General features: G+C 36.9%; 1 protein-coding gene across 1 annotated transcript in view; it reads right to left on the bottom strand.

Annotated features, from left to right (window-relative positions):
- DPYD (dihydropyrimidine dehydrogenase) overlaps positions 1-21,202 on the bottom strand; it is an 870,205-nt gene that overhangs the window by 225,151 nt on the left and 623,852 nt on the right. Inside the window, exons 20-21 of the mRNA XM_019648865.1 lie at positions 12,056-12,176; positions 11,097-11,216 (exon numbers count right to left, since the gene is read on the bottom strand). Coding sequence (XP_019504410.1) covers positions 11,097-11,216; positions 12,056-12,176 — 241 coding nt within the window. The remainder of the gene's footprint in view (positions 1-11,096; positions 11,217-12,055; positions 12,177-21,202) is intronic.

Genomic DNA, 21,202 nt, shown 5'->3' with positions numbered 1-21,202 from the left:
AATGTAGGGTGTTCATGAGCATGAAAAATTAAGGAACACTAAAACTGAATCAAAGTATTGTACTCTCCAAAAGCATAACAAGTAAAGTTCAACTGGCTGGACCAGGTTGCTTTGCCTCCTGTATTCCGATCCTAACTCTTCCTGTGTCATCCTGACAGTATGCACCATTCACCATAACGTACTGCATGTGTCTCTCAAGGACTCTCCATGCCCCACACTTAAGGGCCTCTTAGAATTTTGGGTGCAGTTTGCTATCAGGAATTCATATGGTACTAAACTGTAGGGACTGCATATCAGGACATTCCTCCATCTAGGGAGGCTTCAAGCAGCTTTCTTGGTTGAAAAACAGTGTTGCAAACAGACTTCGGAAGACTCAGTATGTAGTGTAACTATGCTAACAGGCAAGGGCACCAGGTATTGAAACAGCTTCTCCTCACAACATTGGTTATCTCCTCCCTTCTACTGATAAAAGGACATCATTGTATGGGGATTACAAGAAAGAATTAATGAAGAGAGAAGAGCAGGAGGCTACAAATACTGTTGTCTCCTAGAGCCAGAGAAAATAACCAGGTTCACTGATACGTAAGCACTTGTCCTGGGAGAGAACTATCATTCAGTATATTAGTAACTACACAAAGTCAAAAAGAAAAAAGCATACTATTTCACAATTGTAAGCTTAATTTTATCCTTGTCTGCCCATGGCCCTGTTTCCTTTTCAAAGGATTACTAATATCCAAAAATTGTCTTTAGTGACACTCAGAATGGATTCTCTTTGCATAAACAATGGTTTGCATTCAACATTTAATCTTGTTTTACTAATTAAACAATTTTTTTTCAGTTACAGTTGACATACAATATTATATTAGTTTCAGGTGTACAACATAGTGATTAGATAGTTATATAACTTATGAAGTGATTACCCTGATAAATCTAGTACCCATCTGATGTCATACATACTTATTGCAATATTATTGACTATATTCCCTAAGCTAAACTTTACCCCTCCATGACTATATTCTAACTATTGATTATACTTCTTAATCCTTTCCCTTTTTTCACCAATTTCCTCTGACACCCCTCCCATCTGGCAATTGTTAAAATGTTCTCTGTACCTGAGTTTGTTATTGTTTTGTTTGTTTATTTTGTTTTCTAGATTAAGTGAAATCTAAAAACCAAAATTTCCACATATAAGTGAAATCATATGGTATTTGTCTTTCTCTGTATGACTTATTTCACCTAGCCTAATGCCCTCTAGGTCCATCCATGTTGTTGCAAATGGCAAGATTTCATTCTTTTTTTATGGCTGAGTAACATTCCGTTGTATATATGTACCGCCTCTTCTTTAAACATTCATCCATTGATGGATATGCATGTTGCTTCCATATCTTGGCTATTGTAAAAATGCTGCAATGAACAAATGGATGCATATGTCTTTTTGAGTTATTGTTTTGGGTTTCTTCTGATAAACACCCAGAAGTAAAATTGCTGGGTCCTTCTTTGTCTCTTGGTATAGCCTGTGTTTTAAAGTCTATTTTGTTGGGTATAGGTACTGCTACCCCAACTTTTTTTTATTTGTTTTTATTTTCCAACCCTTTACTTTCAGTCTGTGTGTGACTTTCATTATGAAGGGAGTCTCTTGTAGGTAGCATATGTAAGGGTCTTGTTTTCATATCCATTCACCCATCCTATACCTTTTGATTAGAGCATTTACTCCATTTACATTTAAAGTAATTGTTGATAGATATGTGGTTATTATCATTGTATTATTCATATTTTTTTTCATAGTCTTATAGAAGTCTCTTTAACATTTCTTGTAATACTGGTTTGGTGGTGATTAACTCCTTTAGCTTTTTCTTGTCTGGAAAGCCCTTTATCTATCTTTCAATTTTGAATGATAGCTTTGCTGGGTAGAATAACCTTGGTTGTGGGTCCTTGCTTTTCATCACTTAGAATATTTCATATCAATCCCTTCTGGCCTGCAAAGTTTCTGTTGAGAAATCAGCTGACATTCTTATGGGAGCTCCCTTGTAGGTAATTAACTGCTTTTCTCTTGTTACTTTTTAGACTCTGTCTTTGTCTTTAACCTTTGGTGTTTTAATTATGATGTGTTTTGGTGTGGGCCTTTTTGGGTTCATCTTGTGTGGGACTCTCTGCATTTCCTGGACTTGTATGTCTATTTCCTATACCAGAAGAGGGAAGTGTTCCATCATTATTTCTTCAAATAGGTTTTCAATTTCTTGCTCTGTCTCTTTTCCTTCTGGTACCCCTACGGTGCAAATGTTGGTATACTTGATATTGTCCCAGAAGCCCCTTAAACTATTCTCATTTTTTTGGATTCTTTTTTCTTTTTGCTGTTTTGATGGGGTGTTTTTTGCTACTTTATCTTCCAAATCACCGATTTGATTCTCTGTTTCATTTAATCTACTGTTGATTTCCTCTACTATATTCTTCATTTTAGTTTTTGTATTCTTTATTTCTGACTGGCTCTTTTTTTTATGCTTTCTATCCCCATTTCTATTTTCTAGCTCTTTGTTGAAGTTCTCCCTGAGATCGCTGTGTATCCTTATAACCAGTGTATTGAACTCTGTGTCTAGTAGATTGTCTCCATTTTGTTTAGTTGTATTTTTCTGTTTTTGTTTTGTTCTGTTCTTTCATTTGGGACATGTTCCTTTGTCTGCTCATTTTGGCTGCCTCCCAGTGTTTGTTTCTACATATTAGGTAGGGCTGCTATGTCTCCTGGTATTAGTAGAGTGGCCTTATGTAGTAGAGGTCCTGTGGGGGCACAGTGCTACAGTCTTCCCAGTCACCTGAGCCTGGTACTCCATGTGTGTCCCTTGTGTGTATCCTCCTGTTGTGGTTGAGCCTTTGTTGCTGTTTGCACACCAGTGGGAAGGATTGACTCTCAGGCTGATTGGTGTGAGGGCTGGCTGTGACTGCAATGGAAGAGCTGTTGTTCAGGGGCTGATCCTACTGAGGAGGATTCGCTTTAGTGGGGCTGGTGCTGGTCAAGTCTGCCTGTTGAGTCTGTGGAAGTTGCTGGGTGGTGCTCTGGTGTGGTCTGAAACTGGCCGCCAGGTGTGTTGGTTCTGGGGGCCTCTTGGAAAGGGCTTGGATGCAGGCCAAGGTCAGTTGCTCCCTGTGCCCTGCCTGGGGCCACTTAGTATAAGCTACAAAGTAATCTGCAGTTTGTTGTCACTTGTGCTGGGCTTGAAGATGCCTGGGAGAGGCTACGCTGTGAACTGAGGTGCACTGCCACTGGTACTGGGCTTAGGGCTGCTTAGCAAGAGATATGGGCCACACCGAGGCCAGTTGCTGCTTGTTTGGGTTTTGTGAATCTTTGAGAGATTTTAGTTAAGTACGCAACATGAGCCAAGAAAGGCTGTTTGTATTGAAATGCTACTGGAAGGAGCTTGGGTGTGCCTGCAAGTTGGGTGGGGTGGGATCTCAGGGAATCACCAGCTTGGGACAAGTGGTATTAGTCAGTTTGCTGGAGACTCAGATATGGTGACCACTTGTGTCTGCATGCTGGGTTGGGGGAGGGCTGAACAAAGGAATGATGGCTTTTGACAGCACTTCTGCCTGGGAGAAAACTGCCCCTCCATACCTCACTCTGGAGCCAGACCATTTGGTTCCTCCCAGTATGTCCCTGGCACCTTTTGAGCTGCTGCCCCAGCACTAGAGCTCAGTGCAAGTAAGCCAGTAAGTACATGCACAGGCCCTTTAAGAGGAATGCCTGGGACTCCAGCAGTCCTCTATTTCACTCAGCTACAATCTCTGCTGGTTTTCACAGCCAGAAGTTATGGGGACTTCTCTCTTCAGCACTGGAAACCTGAGCAGGGGAGCCTGGTGTGGAGCTGAGACCCCTTGCTCTTCAGGCCAAGAAATCCCTCCTGATTTTCAAATGCCACATACAGGTGTGGGAACAGGCTTTCTGTGTCTCCTCTCTTCCTACCAATCTTGATGTGGCTTTTTCTGTATATCCTTAGATATAGGACTTCTCTTCAGCTAGACTTCAGGTGGTTCTTGATGGGTGTTCTATAATTTAGATGTAATTCTGATGTGGTCTTGGGAGGATGCAAGCAAAGCATTTACCTAGTCCAGCATCTTGAATAGGAGACCCCAAATTTAATCTTAAATGGAGTGACATATTGTTTATATTCTGAGACCTCAAATATTGTATTTTACTACTTTTCATAAGGAGGAATTCTGACCTTATTCACTACAGTTTGTGTCAGATAGTTAACTGTGGGCAGAGATTCAGCATTTATTTATGGACTACCATGATTCTCTAACTCTATGATTGATTAAAGCCTTTGACATTATTTTGGAAATAAGATGCTTAAAGCACAAAGCTCAGTGACACTAACCTTTCTTCATCTACTGTTCAATGCAGATTCTTAGGCTTTCACAGACATTTGTGTCAGACACTCTGGGGAAGACATCCTGAAATCTGTATTCTAACAAGTTCTTCAGGCTGCGGTACACATAAAATTTTGAGAACCTCTGAGCTACTGGAATCTCACCTCACCAATAGGACTTCCATAATAAAACTTAGCTACAGTTGAGAAGTTAAATAAGATTATTTCCCTTACCAACATACATGAATCCTTATAAATAAAAGTGTCATAAACATAAATCTTAAATCCAAGAATTAAGGGTTAATCTAATTTTTATTATGTAATCAGGCATTTGCTTCTAGTGAATTTCAAATACTGAGAGCCAATGGCATTTTGCTAGTTCTCTAGATGTTAGGAATAAATGTGTTGGCTTTATAGTCAGAGTAATGCTGGAGAGTTTGCTCTGATGCTTTAGGGATTTAAGTGACGAATGGATAAAAATGGTGAGGAATTTCATTCTAGTCATGCCCTCCTTTCCTAATTTCCCTTTTCACTGTTGGGTCTTCTTCCTTTTTCCTTAGGGAACCAAGTGATTGATAGCCTAATCCAATGACTGTATTACAGCTGCCTCGACTAGGACTCTTTTCCTTATCATTAGCAGTTAGCCTATGGTTAAATTCACAGCTCACTGCTTGGTACAGCCCCTGAGATTTAAGGGTCTGGCCTTTAGAAAATATTTAACATAAAACTGAAATCTTGACATACTGAGAACTCAGTTCTCTGCAAGGCTTCTTTAATTAATCCAATGTACTGTACCATTGTTCTGTATGAGACTGTGACATGGTGAACTATTTCTGAAGCTTACAGAGATGTATAGTTCCAAATTAAACAGTCACTGACATGTACCTACACTGATTTTTTAGTATAGTAGATATGCATGAATCTGTGAATATTTAAATTCAAGCTCAAACAGTGACACAATACTTTCTAGCTTTAGTTTCATAATAGAACATTTTTTTTTACTAATTTCAAGCTTGAAATCATTCTTTATGAAAGAAAAACACACACATGGAGGAAAGAAATTTAATAATTCATTACCACTGCTGCAAAGGTAAGTTTTCTTAATATGCTTGTCAGAGTCCTTTTGTTTACAAAGTCTATTGAGTATTTTTTTTAGGGGCGGGTAAGGCATTAATTCATTTTCATCATTTTGAACAAAAGAAATATATATAATATCCACATACCCATGAATTTTCTGGCTCTTAAATACTATTTAATATTACCATTTATCTTCAAGACCACAGATATTTTCAAATACCTAAGGAAAGGATGTAGAGCTCGATCTACGCTTTAAACCTTTGCCCTTGCTCCAGTCCTTCGATGAGCTGTAAGAATCTATGAATATGGCAGCTGAGTCCCAGATGAAAAATTATGCATCTCATAAACTGCTATTCTGCTGAAATGTCAAGCCAAGGCAAGGCTGTACCTCAAACTCAGCACTTGGCATTTTCCTTCTGTCTGCTTTGTTGCCATGAAGCAAACATGAACACTAAGGATTTGTGTAGGGCAGGTAGCAGGTGAGCTCACTGTCAAAAATCTATTATTAGGGCTCTGATCTCCTGCACAGACCAACGACGGCCAAACAGTGAGAAACTCAGCTTCAGGAAAGGCAATATAATGCGAAAGGAGAGCCTTTGTCAATCTGTACAGGAATATATTCAAATGAGCATGATTTAAATGAGAATAGTTCTAATAGTGAGCTTCTCTCAAACTGATAATTTATAATGAAAGTTGTAATTCAGCATCTTTATTTGATATGCTTACTTTTGCCTACTCTGCAAATATAGTACATATATTTATAGAACAAGGTCTTTAATCATTTGATCAGTTAAACTTGTGATAGTCTAAGGATGTTTTTACATCTGTGAATAATAGGCTAGAATTTTTGCATTATTTTGGTGCACTCAAAAAAGACGAGTGAGTCTAAAGTAGAGGTTCTTTTAATTATTCTTTTTGCATGATTTATCACTGTTTTTAAATTCATTTAAATACTATCTTTATCAGGATGTTTTAGACATTTCAATATTAAAATATATGCTTTTATTGATAAAGATGGTTACAATAGATAGCTGAAATTATATGACAGTAGGCGTGTTTTTCTAAAACAATTTTATGCACCAATAATCATGATTGACACATTAAAAACAATCCAGCCCATTTAGAACTACTTCTATAAAACAAATACCAATACTGCATTTTATGGTATAATTGTTAGGTATAGTGTAAAAACTTAAAGTAATCCTACCAAAATCTTCAGTTGCTTGCATGTGTGAAAAGTTATTCAAAGCAAAATGCAACTAAAACTTCTGGTTTTCTAATGTTATATGTTTTGTCATCCTTCTCATTTTACACAAATAGTCACTAATCAATACACTAAAAAAAGAATAAGTTTAAGTTTCTGACTGGAGCAGGATACATTGTATTTGTATTTCCGTAATGCTCAGTAGCTGTGTGCATGCTGCTAAGTCACTATGTGGTCCCCACAATTCATGCCTAAGTCATGTGTTGTGGAGTCAATGCTTAAGATTCTTTTCTAAACTACTGTATTGAGTCACCGGAGTTTTCAGAACTATATATACACTTTGCACTTACTTCCAGCCCTATACTGGCACAGAGTTACAAATTACGAGCAACACTTCTAACTTGTACCTTCTTTTACTGGTATTTCCCATGTTGATTTCTCAGTGAAATCACCTTTAGCAGGCTTGTAACTGTAAGAGCTCAGGTAGACTTCAGTGTTTAACAGCCCACATAGCTAGATATCAAATTATTCATTATTTATTTGTAGAATCTTAGAGCATTTATGGAATATGCCATTACCATTTGTTGAGAAATACACAATCATTTCTGAAACCTTCTGCAATGTCTTATATGTGATTAGTAAATTTGGATTCCTGAAATAGAGATCAAACCTTGATGGTCATTTCTGATGAGTTACTCAGAAATCAGTGATAAGGCTTATAAGCATTAATATTGAACAAAATGTGTCCTATTGTTTTAACTGAATAAGTTGATACAGAATCAATAATTTCAAATAAGCATCCAAAATTTGAAATGGAGAACAAGAATTTCTCTTTTGGCAAAATAAACAAATTTGGCAAATAAAATAATGCAAAACTGTTAATTTTTCAAGCTTGTAGGAAGGAAGTAAATTATATCAAGTCCAAAGTATCTATCATTGTTTCAAAGTTCCTTCTTCAGAAAAATTTCAGAGCTTTTCCTTATGTGTATGTGTGTGTGTGTGTGTGTGTGTTTATACGTATAACAAACAAAATATGTGCAGAACAATGAAATAACATCAACCTAAGGAATGTGGTCACTCCTCATTAATAAATAGAACACTTAGAACACAAGGAACAACAACAAAAACTTCTCCAAATGAGTTTGAAAGACGCTTGATTACTGTTGCTCCAATGTAGCTATAAATGCATAAATGTTATCCTCATGAGGTCAGTTGCACAAAAGCCATAATTTTAGTTACGCCATCAGGCATAACCTTCTCTGAAAAGATCTTATTCACAGGGAGGACTTCATGTGAAAATGTCACACCAAAGCTGGATGACACCATTTATATAGTAATTTATATAGTAATCATTGAGTTAGGAGCCATCTTAAGATGTCATTATTTGGGGACAGGGCCAAGAAAAAGGACAAAATTTGAAACTAAAACAAGAAAAAAATAATTAAACTAAAACTGAGAAAAATAATGAGTAATCCACTTGAGGATGGAATTGTAATGTTATTGATGAGATGAATGTTTCTTTCAATCAAATAAATAAAGCCAAGGAATTTTTTCCCCTTCCCCTCTCAAACAAGGAAACAAATGAACAAAACAAACAACAACAGCAACAACAACAAAAAATCACCCAATAATCTGCTCAACTGTGTGGTGTTACTTGAACAAACTGTTGTTTGATATCAACAGAAATTTTCTGCATGGATTCTAGAAACAGAAAAGTTAGGTGGTAAAAACCTACAGTTTAAAATCTCTACTGTCTAAAAGAAACATTGTTTCTTTAGAGTTAATGATGTAGACAGAAATACTTGCATGGTGGAGAGTTTAGCCACCCTGGTTTCATACAAATATTCCTTATCAATACTGAGCAAGCTTTCTTTTGATACCGTTATGACTATGAAATCACCTTTACTTCCATAATTCAACTTTTAATGAACTCACACCGTGTGGACTCACATAATGGACTCACATGTTTTCTAGTCTATTTCATTTTTTTTAAAAATGTTGATTACAGTTCATTAAACTTGACTCCAAAGTATATTCAAGAATTGGGAACCAAAGTCTGAAAAACATTGCTTTACTCTAGAGTCACGATTAATCAGACTTGAAATAATTCAACTGACATTCCTTACCTGAGGTTTTGTCTTCCCAATGCTATCACCTCCCTTTATTAGCTCATTCATTTTAAAAAGGACATTACTGAAATGTGACCAACTTCCTGTAGCAGATGCAGTACCCCAAGTATCTTACTATTTTGCCATTTAAACAAACCAAAACGTTCCTTTCAAATAGCAGAAATCGTATTACGAGAAAAAATAATTAAGACTAAATAAAGAGCTGGAGAATACTGAGAGGGAAAAATGTCCTCTTGTAGCAATGGAAAGTATGTGTTGTATTTCAGGCGGTTATCCAAAAATTCTACTTAGCTTTCACTTAAAAAGAAAAATCTGTGATTCAGGCAGCTCCTGTAAAAGCAGATATTCTAGTACTCTGAGAGAACACTTGGGAAAGTATTAGCACTGTGCTGCGGTATTTTTTTTTATTTTTATAAATCTTATAAAAGTATCTGGCATATTTTGTGTAATACTCTATATTGAAGCAGGATTTGGAGTCTTGAGAGCCATATTTGATAAAACTAGGAATGGTAGCCATGTCGATGTTTTCATCACTCCTAAAATTTGAAGCCATTATTATTTAACACAATTTTGCTAAGCAGGGTACTGGAGGTACTTTGTTATAGAACTTGCTTCTATAGTCATTGTCATTTAAACCAGTTTTTCAGATTCTATTACCTTCAAATTAAAGCAAACATTGCTTTAAAGGAGAAAAACTTAAATTTTTCAACATGGAGAAAGGCTATTTTCAAAACAGATTGTCTAACGTGAAGGGGCTTAATATAGACCCTATTAGAAATGAGGTACAAGCCCTTAAAAATGTTAGGGACTTTTGTTGTTTACAGTGCAAGTTCCACCCAGGCTTAGTGGAGCTTATGGCCCAAGTGAATATTTATATACGAATTTATAAATCTTAGAAATGGAGTTTTATGGAAATGTTAACAGGCCCTTAGGTATAGCTGAACTTGTTTTCAGGTACCGCTATAATTTCCAGTGTGTCTATGCTTACAGACTGCAACACAAAAGACTTTTTCTAATGCTGTAATTTTGTGGTTTTATATACTGAGTTATAGTATGGAAGAATATTCAGGAATTGCAGCTTAAATGAGAAAACGTGAATGGTGTTACTTACATAAAATACTACTGCAATAGTTCTTTTATTAATTTTTAATGTTCAGCACCCTCTGTGACCTCCTTTATTCTCTCGCTGTCAACATGGCAGGCTGGAAAAATTGAAATGGGCTGACAGAAAACATAGTGCACGTTCCAGCCCTACTCTGAAGTCTCCTGACTCCTTCCCGTGGCACACGCTGACGCGGTGCATGGTATTCCGCATTACAATAATATTTAAGGCCCTGTGTGATAGCTCTGGATAAAAAAAGAGCTGTATCTGGACCCTGAGCAGGTGCTGCTCACCTGCCTTCCTCTTCCTGACATTGTGGGAATGGGAACGGCATTTAATTACAAGCAGAATATAATCACGTTTTTTTTCTTTTTTTAAACCACGGCTCATAGACACACTTCGCGCTCTGAAAACACAATGCTTCAGCATGGATAGTGCTTTATTTGTGTCCATCCAGCCTATTCCAAAAGCACGTTTTGGTCTGATTCAGCAATGCTTTCTTGAGCAGTGGGACACTGCTATGTTTTGTATATTCACCGCTGTCTCTATCACCAAGGAGACTAATCCCCATACCAGTACAGTCAAGAACCTCCCAGCATTGTCTTTGCAAGACCAAGTTCATGTTGTCACGGCAACAGAGTGCACAGGGCAAATATGCGGAGCAGGGCTTTGGGATAAAAACTTCTTCATATGTTTTAAATGCAAGTGTTTGAGATGAGAAAGAGTGTGCAAAGGTGTGAGGCTTGTAAATGTCTCATTAGCTGAAGCTACAAAGGCAACATTTTAATGGTTGGTTTGGGACAGTTGTGAAAGCAAGAATTTTTGAAGAAGATAGATTTCAGAATTCTAGGTAAAGTGGAAACTAATCCAGACTACGAAAAAGATTATAATCAGGGTCCTTATGTTTTCCCCTAAGAAGGTCCTGGTATTAGCCCTTTCTAATAATTGAAAAGACAATGAGAAATTCTGGGGAAAGCAGACCATGAGAGGCTAGAATTCACATGAAACCCTATCTCACGCAGTATTCTCTCATCTTGTGCTATCAGTTACTTCAGGCTTCGCACTCAAACTCCCCCATCGGTAATAATTATTAGACATTTTAACCAGTGATGAGTTAGAACAATTTGGGATCATAAAAGGCATGATGCCCTTGCTTGTGACAAGACATTCTGACTTTTCAGCAACTTCCAAGAAAGCAAAATGCAGAAAGACAGCATCACACCTACCAGACACTCCTCCATAAGTAGTCCGCTTCTCAGTGCCCACTGCCGGCCAAGGTGTGCCATCGGCTCTTAATCCCATCAGACCTGAGACAGTGTTGGTGGCTGTAACGCCGTCTGCACCGCCTATGAAAAACATATCAACATATACCTGCAGTTTTTAAAGGGGCAATTGTTAAAACCTACTCACACCCACACAGTCCAGGAAAAGCACACTCTGCTTCCTGTTGAGAACATTTCATCCCATCAAATATCTTCACTAATTTCACTCCTACAATTATGCTTAAAATGCTAGACATAAAAATTTTAATTACCACCACTTCACGTTTCCAATTATTATACAGATTTATGGATGTCAAATGTTTTGTATTCAGTGTTATTTTCCAGGTGATTTACAATATTTTTGCAAATCAGGATGCGTTTCCACTGGATAGAACACAGCATATATGATTTGCAAAATCATGCATTGCCAGTGTGATTTATGTATTTAAGAGACAGTTACTGAACCTGTGTTTCAGGCAGTGTACTAGGCCTTATAAATATAATGGGAACTCATAAGAAATTTCACATTGTGGAAGCTGGTATCTTTCCTTTTTTTTTTTTTTTTACTTCATTAAAGGTTCAAATGCTATTGTTGGATTGTTCTATTACGAGGTCATTTGTTCTAGAGTGGTTTGCTGTGACTGGTTTTGTTTCATAATTCTTTGTGTTTGAAAGATGTGATCATGAGAAAAGATTATAAATGCTCTTGTTTTCTCTGGCGAAAGTTTGGAGTCCACTTATAAGTTTGTGTAGGTGTGAATCTACTGCATTTGTGAGATCAGGTGCTCAATTTAATACTTTTCTCGAAACTCTAAACAAAGATATACACATATATTTGTGGCTAGAGATATACTTTAGATGGCTACATAATTCAGGCCCATACTTACATAACTAGGCAAATGATGCAAGTCTGGAATTCTTACCTTCCTTTGCAGCTCTTGCAATGCTGACGATATCAGTGACATTTGGGGTCAACTTGGCAAAAAAAGGAACTTGAACAGCTTGTCTAACCCAGCGACAGATGTTACGCACCAGCTCTGGATCCTGTTCAAATAGGTCAGTTAAATATAGAACATAATTAAAGAATTGTGATCAAAATGTGTACTGAAACAACAGTAAAGTTGGAGATCTGCAAGACAAATCCAACTTGACATTGATCTCCATGATCTATTTCTCAAATTCCTCCTCAGTATTACACCTGGACTCATTAGGGAACTAAGGTTAACGCACTTCAAGTGAACTGCAAATTCATCACATAAAGGTTACATGCCTCAAGGGAGCTTTTGGGAAATAAAATTACAAAGAAACAAATGAAAGAATGTGTTTCCCACTTCCAGTTAAATAATAGCAGCGATAAAACAGAAACTTCTGGTGGTAAGTTTGGGAAACATTACAGGATGCCTGCTGGCCTCCTTGGTTCAAATCTAACAAAAAATATTTAAACTGCTGACTCCCAGGTGAATGCTATTAAATCTGAAGCCTGTTTTCATTATTAGAAGACTTACTCTTGTTGAAGTATATTCGGAAGAAAATCTGTGACTTCCTAATCAATCTAATTATGATATACAGCATATGCTAATATGGAATAATTCAGCCTGGGATTACACATGAGCTGATCAATACCTTTAGCTTACTTTTGTAAATGTTACCAAGATCTGTGCAGCACTTTTCAACATTCATCTACTTGAAAGAATTGATCAAAATGACAAAAATGAAATAAAATATCAAATGCTCATTTTTAAAAGCAAGGAATAGACATTTTCCTGTGCCTGTTTCCTGTGATTTTTCAGGCTTCTGTGTTCTCATGGGACAAGTATAATTTAGAGGGCAATCACCTCTCCTTTCCATTGAAAATAACTGAGCTGTAGTAATGTTCTTTGATTTCAACAGATACAATAGTCCTTTTTTTCATTACTTTTAGCACAAAATTTATTCTGACAGGTACTGATAAGGCACTTTGATAAATTACCTTAAAATATGCAATAGCAATTCATTATTGAACTTGGTAATATCTTAGCAAGTTAAAATGTTTTTTGAATAAAAGAAAAACCCAGAAAGATACAGACAGATATTTAAACTACGAAACAGTAGGCGAGTATATCATTTGTAATTAATATTTTTTTATGTAAGAAAGTTACTCTTTGCATTTTAACCTTTCGAATTCTTTTAAGATGAGATTTCTAATGTTATAACCTTTAGAAAGAACCTTTTCACTTAGGTGTAATGTGTCTTGGTCCGTCGTCTTGGATTCCTCTAAAAGTTATGCATTGATGTGCTAAGATACTGCCATGAGGTAATTTCTGTTGATTGTTTTTGTCTCTATTCAATAGTTTGTCTCTATTCAAAATAATTTTAACAAAAAAAATTCTTTGGCTTGGCTTGTTCTCTTTTCAGAACAGTAATTTCTTCATTAAACATAAATATTAAAAAAGCACTATATGGAATGCTCTACAGGGCATACTATGCATTATGAATAGTAAAATCTGGAGACTTAGCTGTACAAATTCTAACTCATGAAATGGAGATCTGCCCCTGCCCGTGCAATGCTCATGAAATATTTATAACTGCTACATTGGCATTATGAAGGCAGTTGCATCTTTGTGACTTTCATTTTTAAGTTATGAATTTCCATGGGACTTAGCCTAGAAATGACAGTAACTCTAGATGATATGAATTGCATGTCCTTTGTGAAAGCTCTCTTTAAGGTAGAACTTGACAATAATTTAAAGATCACTTGAATTGCATAATACATGGAAGGTGGCCTAATAAGAATTACTGAAACAAAGTTAAAATATTATTTGGTTCCAATTGAGTAGACACTAATAATCTGATATAGGCTTCTAAGTGGCTATCAATAGTATTGACCACCATGTCTTTATAATTCACTTTGAACATCTGTCACACGTTTTTTCTGTTGATTCTTGCTAGATGAATACTTTAAACGAATGCCTTTTACCCATTATTTAACAATTTGGAATTTGTTCAAAGTTTTTAAGTTTGTTTTTTTTTAAGAAAAGAAAACCACATGATCCTTTGTTAATGATATTTACTTGAGTCATCCATCTCTATTTTGAGATACCATAATTTGACCCTCGTGTGCTTCTATGAGTAAGGTTCATAGTGTTCAGATATATATTCCTCATCTTCCTACTAGCCAACCAGCTGCTGACAATCCTCATACCCAACTGAAACATAATTTGATTACTTAGAAATTTTTAAAACAACTTTTTACCAACTTTATTGTGGAAATCAATGACTGTTCTGTAAACTGCAAAGTTTTGTTTGATAGACAACTAAGGAATATTCTAATATACCAAGAAATGTAGTAAGGTTAATAAGAAGATAAAAATGAGTCTGTATACTTTGGAGAATTAATGGATAGACTATAATATTCACACTTTCCTGGTTTCCTCACACTTTTGATATTAATGTTCAAGATCTAAAAGCATCTTGACCTCATTTTCTAGTGATAGCATCAGAGGGTGTTGCCCTTCTTAACAAGCCAGTTTTTAGAATCTTACTGAAATGAATAAATTTTAGACAATTTCTAATCCATCCCCAAAATCTTCAGGATATGAAATATAGTTACATTTCAAGAAAAATGGTGGATAATCATGCAAAAAAGAACAGCTTAGCAAGTCTTTTAAAGTGTCTAATTCACAAAAAGTCTACTTGGATCACCAAGCTTATATTCTCTTCCTATACATATTAATAATACCCATCCTGACCATGATTTGCAACCTCTCCTACAGCAAGTGCTCGTGTGTGTGTGTGTGTGTGTGTGTGTGTGTGTGTGTTCTTCTTTAATACCTGTTAACCCTTTTGTTATTCATGTGGTCACCAAAGAAAGGGCTGAGGCCACAGAATGGGTTTTTCTGTGATGGAGGTGTGTGATAGGACATGCAGGGAAGCACTGAAGCCCTTAAAGGAATGAGGGCAGATGGCGGTCTTGTGGGTGCTACATGAGGTGAGGGTACTAGACAAGACTTGTGATGTGCTGACAATAGGATGAAAGCAAGCTAGTGACAAATTTGGCTTCTTTGACAACCTCAGTGAGGAACAGCCATGTGTCTGCCTGCAATTAAGAAGCTCTGGAATCAATTCCTATGAAAACCAAACAACAACAAAGCAAAAGCTAGATAAGGTAGTGCTGAGTAGGCTGTTTATTTTAGTAGTTTCCATTGTCCCAAACTGGTTGTTTTTAAAGCTTAATTTTCTATCTGGGCCCTAAGATAATTTTTAATTCTAGTAACAAATATGTTTCCAGTTAAACATTATGGGGGTCTGTTAATAATACACACTGCTGCTTTTGAGGCCCCTACACTGACCTCATTGTAGGAGAAACAGTTCCACCTATTCCCTAGGACATCAAATCTCACTGGTTTCATACCCTGTACAAGGAAAAAGCACTAGAGAATGAGATTGTGAGAATTTCTTGATAAGCTAAATTACAAATGAAATTTTTGACTGTAAGAAACATTTCTTTCCAATTTACCTGGTAATTTTCACTCTGTACAATTCTTTTCAAAATGGCTTTCTTAGAAGGTGACATTTCAATGTATCCACTGAAAAATTTTACCAGTTATAAAATGTTTTCCACTAAGGAACTCCTAAGTCTTAATTCACATGACATGTCAGGAAGTAGCTAGCATTTTATTATGTCCACTTTTTTGATAGAGAGAACTGGGGCCCAGAAGATCAATCTGAGTACCTATTGCAACTTCTTAATTTTCTTTTCCATTATCATGTCCTAAACCATCATCTTCTTTAACAAAATTGCTCCCTAAAGTGAAATTCAGTCATCAATTGTAAACTAGAAGTATAAAAGGCTTCTACTTCGTTTATACCTGTAAGACTAGATGTAGCTTCAGAGTAATAGGCAACAGTGATGCATTTATCCTTCTGTATCAATAAACTAGGACAGAAAGAGTTAACTACTCCAGATAGTTAAGTACTCCAGGCAGAATTATTAGTAAATGCAAAGACTGTACATTGGAGTGGGGATGTTTTCAATTAACTTATGTTGTAGCATGCATCCTTCTTGCAATGGGTTTTCAGACTTAAGAATTCTAACAATGGCGCAATTGCCTTGGAAAATCTTTTTTGCAGTTTCCTATAAAGGTAAACATGCATTTTCCAATCAACCCAACAATTCCACTCTGAGATATATATCAAAGAGATGAAAACATGTATCCACACAAAAACTTGCACATGAATTTTCACAGCAACTTTTTAAAAACAGCCACTAATTGTAAACAACCCAAATATACATTAGTATGTGAATGAAAATACAAACAGTAGCATATCCACACAATGGAATACTATTCATCAATAAAAAGAAACAAAATACTGAATCATGCAACAACTTGAAATTAGTCAAGAAAACATTAGAGTTAAAAAAGTACATAAATGAGTAAATGCTGCATGTTCACATTTATATGAAATTCCACAAAGGAAAAACTATGCTGAGAGCAGAGCGATGGCTGCTGGGATTGGAACTGGGGGATGGGAAGGGATTTAGTGGAAAGAGACATAAGGAAAATTTTGAGAGCACTGGAAATGTTCTACATCTCGATTGTGGTTGCGCTTATATGATTGTAGACATTTGCTGAAACACATCAAACTCTACATTGCAATGTGTTATTTTCTATTATAGGTAAAATATTCCAGCACACATTTCATTTAAAACTTAAAAAATGATTCTAAGGATATTCAAATATCTAGAAAAATGAAAGGTAGTGCCATTCCAGGCAATGTGGGTTCTATCCTTTCAACAAAATATTTGTTGACCATGAGGCATTGCAATTGGTCTCTGCTAGAGACTAAGATGAATGGAACAAGGAAAGCAGCATCTACTAGGACATACAACCCAGGCACAAAGATAACTGCATATTGAATATAGTGTAATAAAGGTCCTGATAAGGCTCTCTTGTTTCAGATTATTTCAGAGCATGTAGCACAGGGTTTGGTACATAGTAGGCACTCAACAAATAGTGTTGAATTGGTAGAGCTCACATTGCATAAAGTAACGCTGAATTTCTTATTTCTATTTACTTAGAATACAATTGGGAGCACACAATTAGGGGGTATAGGATAATCTAATAACTGTTTTAGGCACTAGGCTTATTTAGGCAATGGGGATTTAAAGATGTATAATATGCTATTCCCTATTCTTAAAAACAAAATAAAACAAAAAATACTTCATAATCTGGTGGGGGGGGGAATGCATATAACAAATAAATAATATGAATATAAAATGTTTTAAGTATAGAATCATGCAGTGTATGTGTGTGTGTATAAAATATTACACACACATACACACAACACACAACACACTGACACACACACACACACACACACACACACATTTTTAAACTCCACTTCCCTTGTGCCTTAAATTTAAGATGACACAGGACTGCTTGTGTGTTCTCTCCTCCCCAAACATACAGCCTTCTTCATTCTGTTTCTCACTTCAGTCCTTCCCTTTTCTCTCTGCCCAGAATGTCCTTCGCTTCTTGTTCCTTGAACAACACCCCTCAGAGCAGCCCTCCATGACCAATCCTCCCAACCTACCTCAGCATAGGATGGATTCTTCCTTTTGAATACTTCTATAATGTTTCTTTATTACTTCATTTGTTGCAGTGTTTCATAATTATCCATTTATGGTTTTTTTCTCTCTTTCTACTAGACTATTAGTCTTTTGAGAGATGTTATCTTATTCTTTCAGCTTGATCCCCTAACATAGAGCCTGAAACACTAAAGAAAATAAATACTGTGTTGAACGGAAGAATAAAAAATTCCTAAATGTGCAAAAAACATTTGCTTCTTCCCTTCCACGGAACCATAATAAGCTGAAGTTATTAGTAGTTCTTACCCGACAGCTAGTGGAGTTTGGAATCAGTTTTTTGATCTATCAGTGAGCTAAAGTACATGGAGGGTAACTGTCCCCTCCTGTGGCCTTTCAATCCATGACAACTTCCTGAGGTCCCAGGCTGCCCATGGCCCTTTCAGTTGGAATCTTCAGAATCTGGAGGGTTTTGTAGAGTTTGCTTCCCTAACCCTGAGTTAACTCCCAGTCCTTGATTCCTGATGCCTGGTGGGGAAACCTGCTTATATTTTTACCAGCCAAATGGAATTTGCATTCCTTTTTCATTCCTTAAATACCATTTCCTGTGACTACTGTTTTTCCTTCCTTTCACACAGCACTTCCCTAGTGTACCATTCCTCTGACACTTCTGCTGTCAGTATTCCTCATTCCCACACAGTCTGAGAAGCTGACATTTTTAACCAATGGACAAGAGTTGCCATGCACTGTTTAGATCATTTCTGATGGCTAGGTATTCTCTGAGGCACTATTTTTATCCCTTCTGACGACCTTCTGGTTCTCTAGCTACTTCTCCACCAGCTCACTTCATTACTCCCAAGTGGGGGTTCTCATGATAAAAGTCAGCTCTGAAAACTGTTCAAATTTCAAATCTTCCTCTCTGCAATGTCCCTATGGAATTAGATTCAGATTTCCTCAGATTATCTTGAACCTACTGGCTAATCCCAACTAGAGACCCACTCACTGCCTCATCTGGCTGTGGTAGTGAAGTTGGAGAAGATGCACCTGCCCAATAAACCAGCCAATGAACATCTCCTACCCACAGTCCCCCATCAAAATACTCCCCCTCACTTCAGACACACTTATCCCATCATTCTTGCCACTTTCTGAAGCAGTTCTGGAAGTCTTCTTTCACGAGTGTCTTTACTTCACCCTCCATCATGACAACGCTTCGTGTCACACATCGCTTTTGGTATATGGCAATTTCTGTCAAATAAAAACATTATGGTGTGTCCTCAGCCACCCTATTCACTGGATCTGACACCGTGAGACTTTTGCTGTCATAATCCATTCTGTTTGCCTGAATTCTTGCATTTTTGCACTTATCCCTTGTTCTGATTCACAATGATTTTCCCTTGCCTCTGCAAGATATTTCCATTTCTATTTCTCTTGTCTTAGCTTTTATCATCCTCTTTCCTCTCCAAAATCAAGATTGACACAGGTTCCATATGTCTATCTTCATGGAGAAACAAATGTCCTTTGAGAACCATACACTGGCCACAGTTCACAGAAATTAAGATACTTCAAAGACCTCTACATTAAAACATTTTTGAAAATGGCTTATTCTTTTTAGCATTCTTTATACTGAGCTCCCCCCAAAGACCTTAATCTTTCCTTATATATGAGATGTTATTTATTTGTGAATTCGAAGGCTAGTATTATCTATCATGCAAAACGAGTGTTCGCCATAGTTGGTGTTTTTTGTTTTGTTTTGTTGTTGTTTTTTTTTAAATAAGGTTATGGAGTGTAACCTGGAAAATCTTAATATATGGAGCAATAGGCTATGTACATGCTTTGTTGATACCACCAGTAGGGGTTCAAAATTGTGGACCAGCTGAGCCAAACTGAAACTCAGCAGGCTTCCCAATCACTGCTCAGAACACACTAAAAAGACTTTAGTGGGTAATGAAGTGCAGGCAGTCGCTTGCACTACTGTGTATGGATTCATTTTAGATAAGGGCAAGTGAGTATTTAAGTGCATAATAAGGAGTTTTTATTCTTTACAGACTTCAGACAGCTTGGCATTTGTCTACTTAATGCAAAGCATTAGTGTAAACAGTATAACAATTGATATTTTATACATCTGTTGGTCTATTCACTTAGCGTCTGATTTCGAGGGCTAGAGTTAGAAAACAACCACAAGCAAAAACCTCAGTAGCTCTATAATCCCATGTTGGTGTGAATGATTAACCTACAACAGGAGGAAGCTGGTGTAAAGTAGCCTTCTGCCCTGGAGCGTTCACTGTGCTGACACATTTAGGATGAAGAGAGTCCTGGGAAGTCATGCTTCTGTCCTGGGAACTTTATGAAATCCAAGCAGAAGGAATTACTGCTCAGGCAATTTTAAATAACGTAGTGGGGAAAACCTCAATCCCTTGGCAATGAATGGTTTCAGCTAAGGGGAACTCATCCATAACAAGTTGGTACAGTTCCTTAAGGGATTTCTTCCTCCTGCTGCTGTAAGAGCTAGAAAGAACTATCTAGGCCTTTGTTTTGCCAGCTCTGTAGACTGATTTCCGTCTTTGAGCTGAAAAGAATTTGGTGATACTAAAAGTGAGGTGACTGCATTGAAAAGTCTTTGTGTGAAAGAGTGCAATGGGGAAGATATGAAACATGACCTTTTTCAAGTGTGATATTCACAAACTCCAGATAGATTTTACCCAAGATTTTGAGCTATCTGCTTTATTTAATCCTTATCAGTGATGTTTTTATACTTGTGTGGTATATAAGAAAGAGTGCATGTCATAAAATGTGTGTGTGTGTGTGTTTGCACGCGTGCATGTTTGTGTATGTAAAAAGGGGAGTCTCTATTTTAAAGTCTTTCAAGTGTCAAGGAAAGGAGCCATGGTGAGGCTAGCCCCATTGTTGGGGGCTTAATACAAGCATCATGGAGAAGTAAGAAAGTAAGTGAAATGTTTTTGGTAAAGGGAGCAGCTCTGGTGACTCACCACTGACAAAGAGCAGCTCTTACTTTCTTGTTGTTCCTCTAAGAGTTGGTGTTTATTAAGAGTTAGAGACTCTGTGATACTAACGAATGTGCTCTGACTTCTCAGCATCTCTTTTTTCTATCTCTACTTCTACTCACTTTTGCCTTTTTTCAGTATTGCCTGCTTTGTTCTCTAATTCTATTTTCTACTGTCTACTATAGAATCAATTGCAATATAAGTTTCATAATCAAACCCACAGAGGATGAGGTGCAATACAAACAGAATGATTATTTTTGGCTGTCCTTTCTATTTCACGCCCTTCCTGTTTATTCCCTGGGAAATGCCCACTGGATGAAGTATTGGTGGGACACAGAAACTACCGCCACTATGTAACCCATTGAAGGGAGAGATTTTCTCTCTCTACTCTCTGATGACCAAGAAACAAGCACCTGATCTAGGCATGGCCAACTGAAGCTCCAGCCAAAAATTTTAATCTTGCAATCAGAATGACGGTTGAAGTTTATTTATGGTGGGGTGTG

This window comes from Hipposideros armiger, unplaced genomic scaffold, assembly GCF_001890085.2.
Source record: "Hipposideros armiger isolate ML-2016 unplaced genomic scaffold, ASM189008v1 scaffold_127, whole genome shotgun sequence".
Lineage (NCBI taxonomy): Eukaryota > Metazoa > Chordata > Mammalia > Chiroptera > Hipposideridae > Hipposideros > Hipposideros armiger.
The sequence above is the reverse complement of the archived record's forward strand: the minus strand, read 5'-3'. Positions and strand labels throughout refer to the sequence as shown.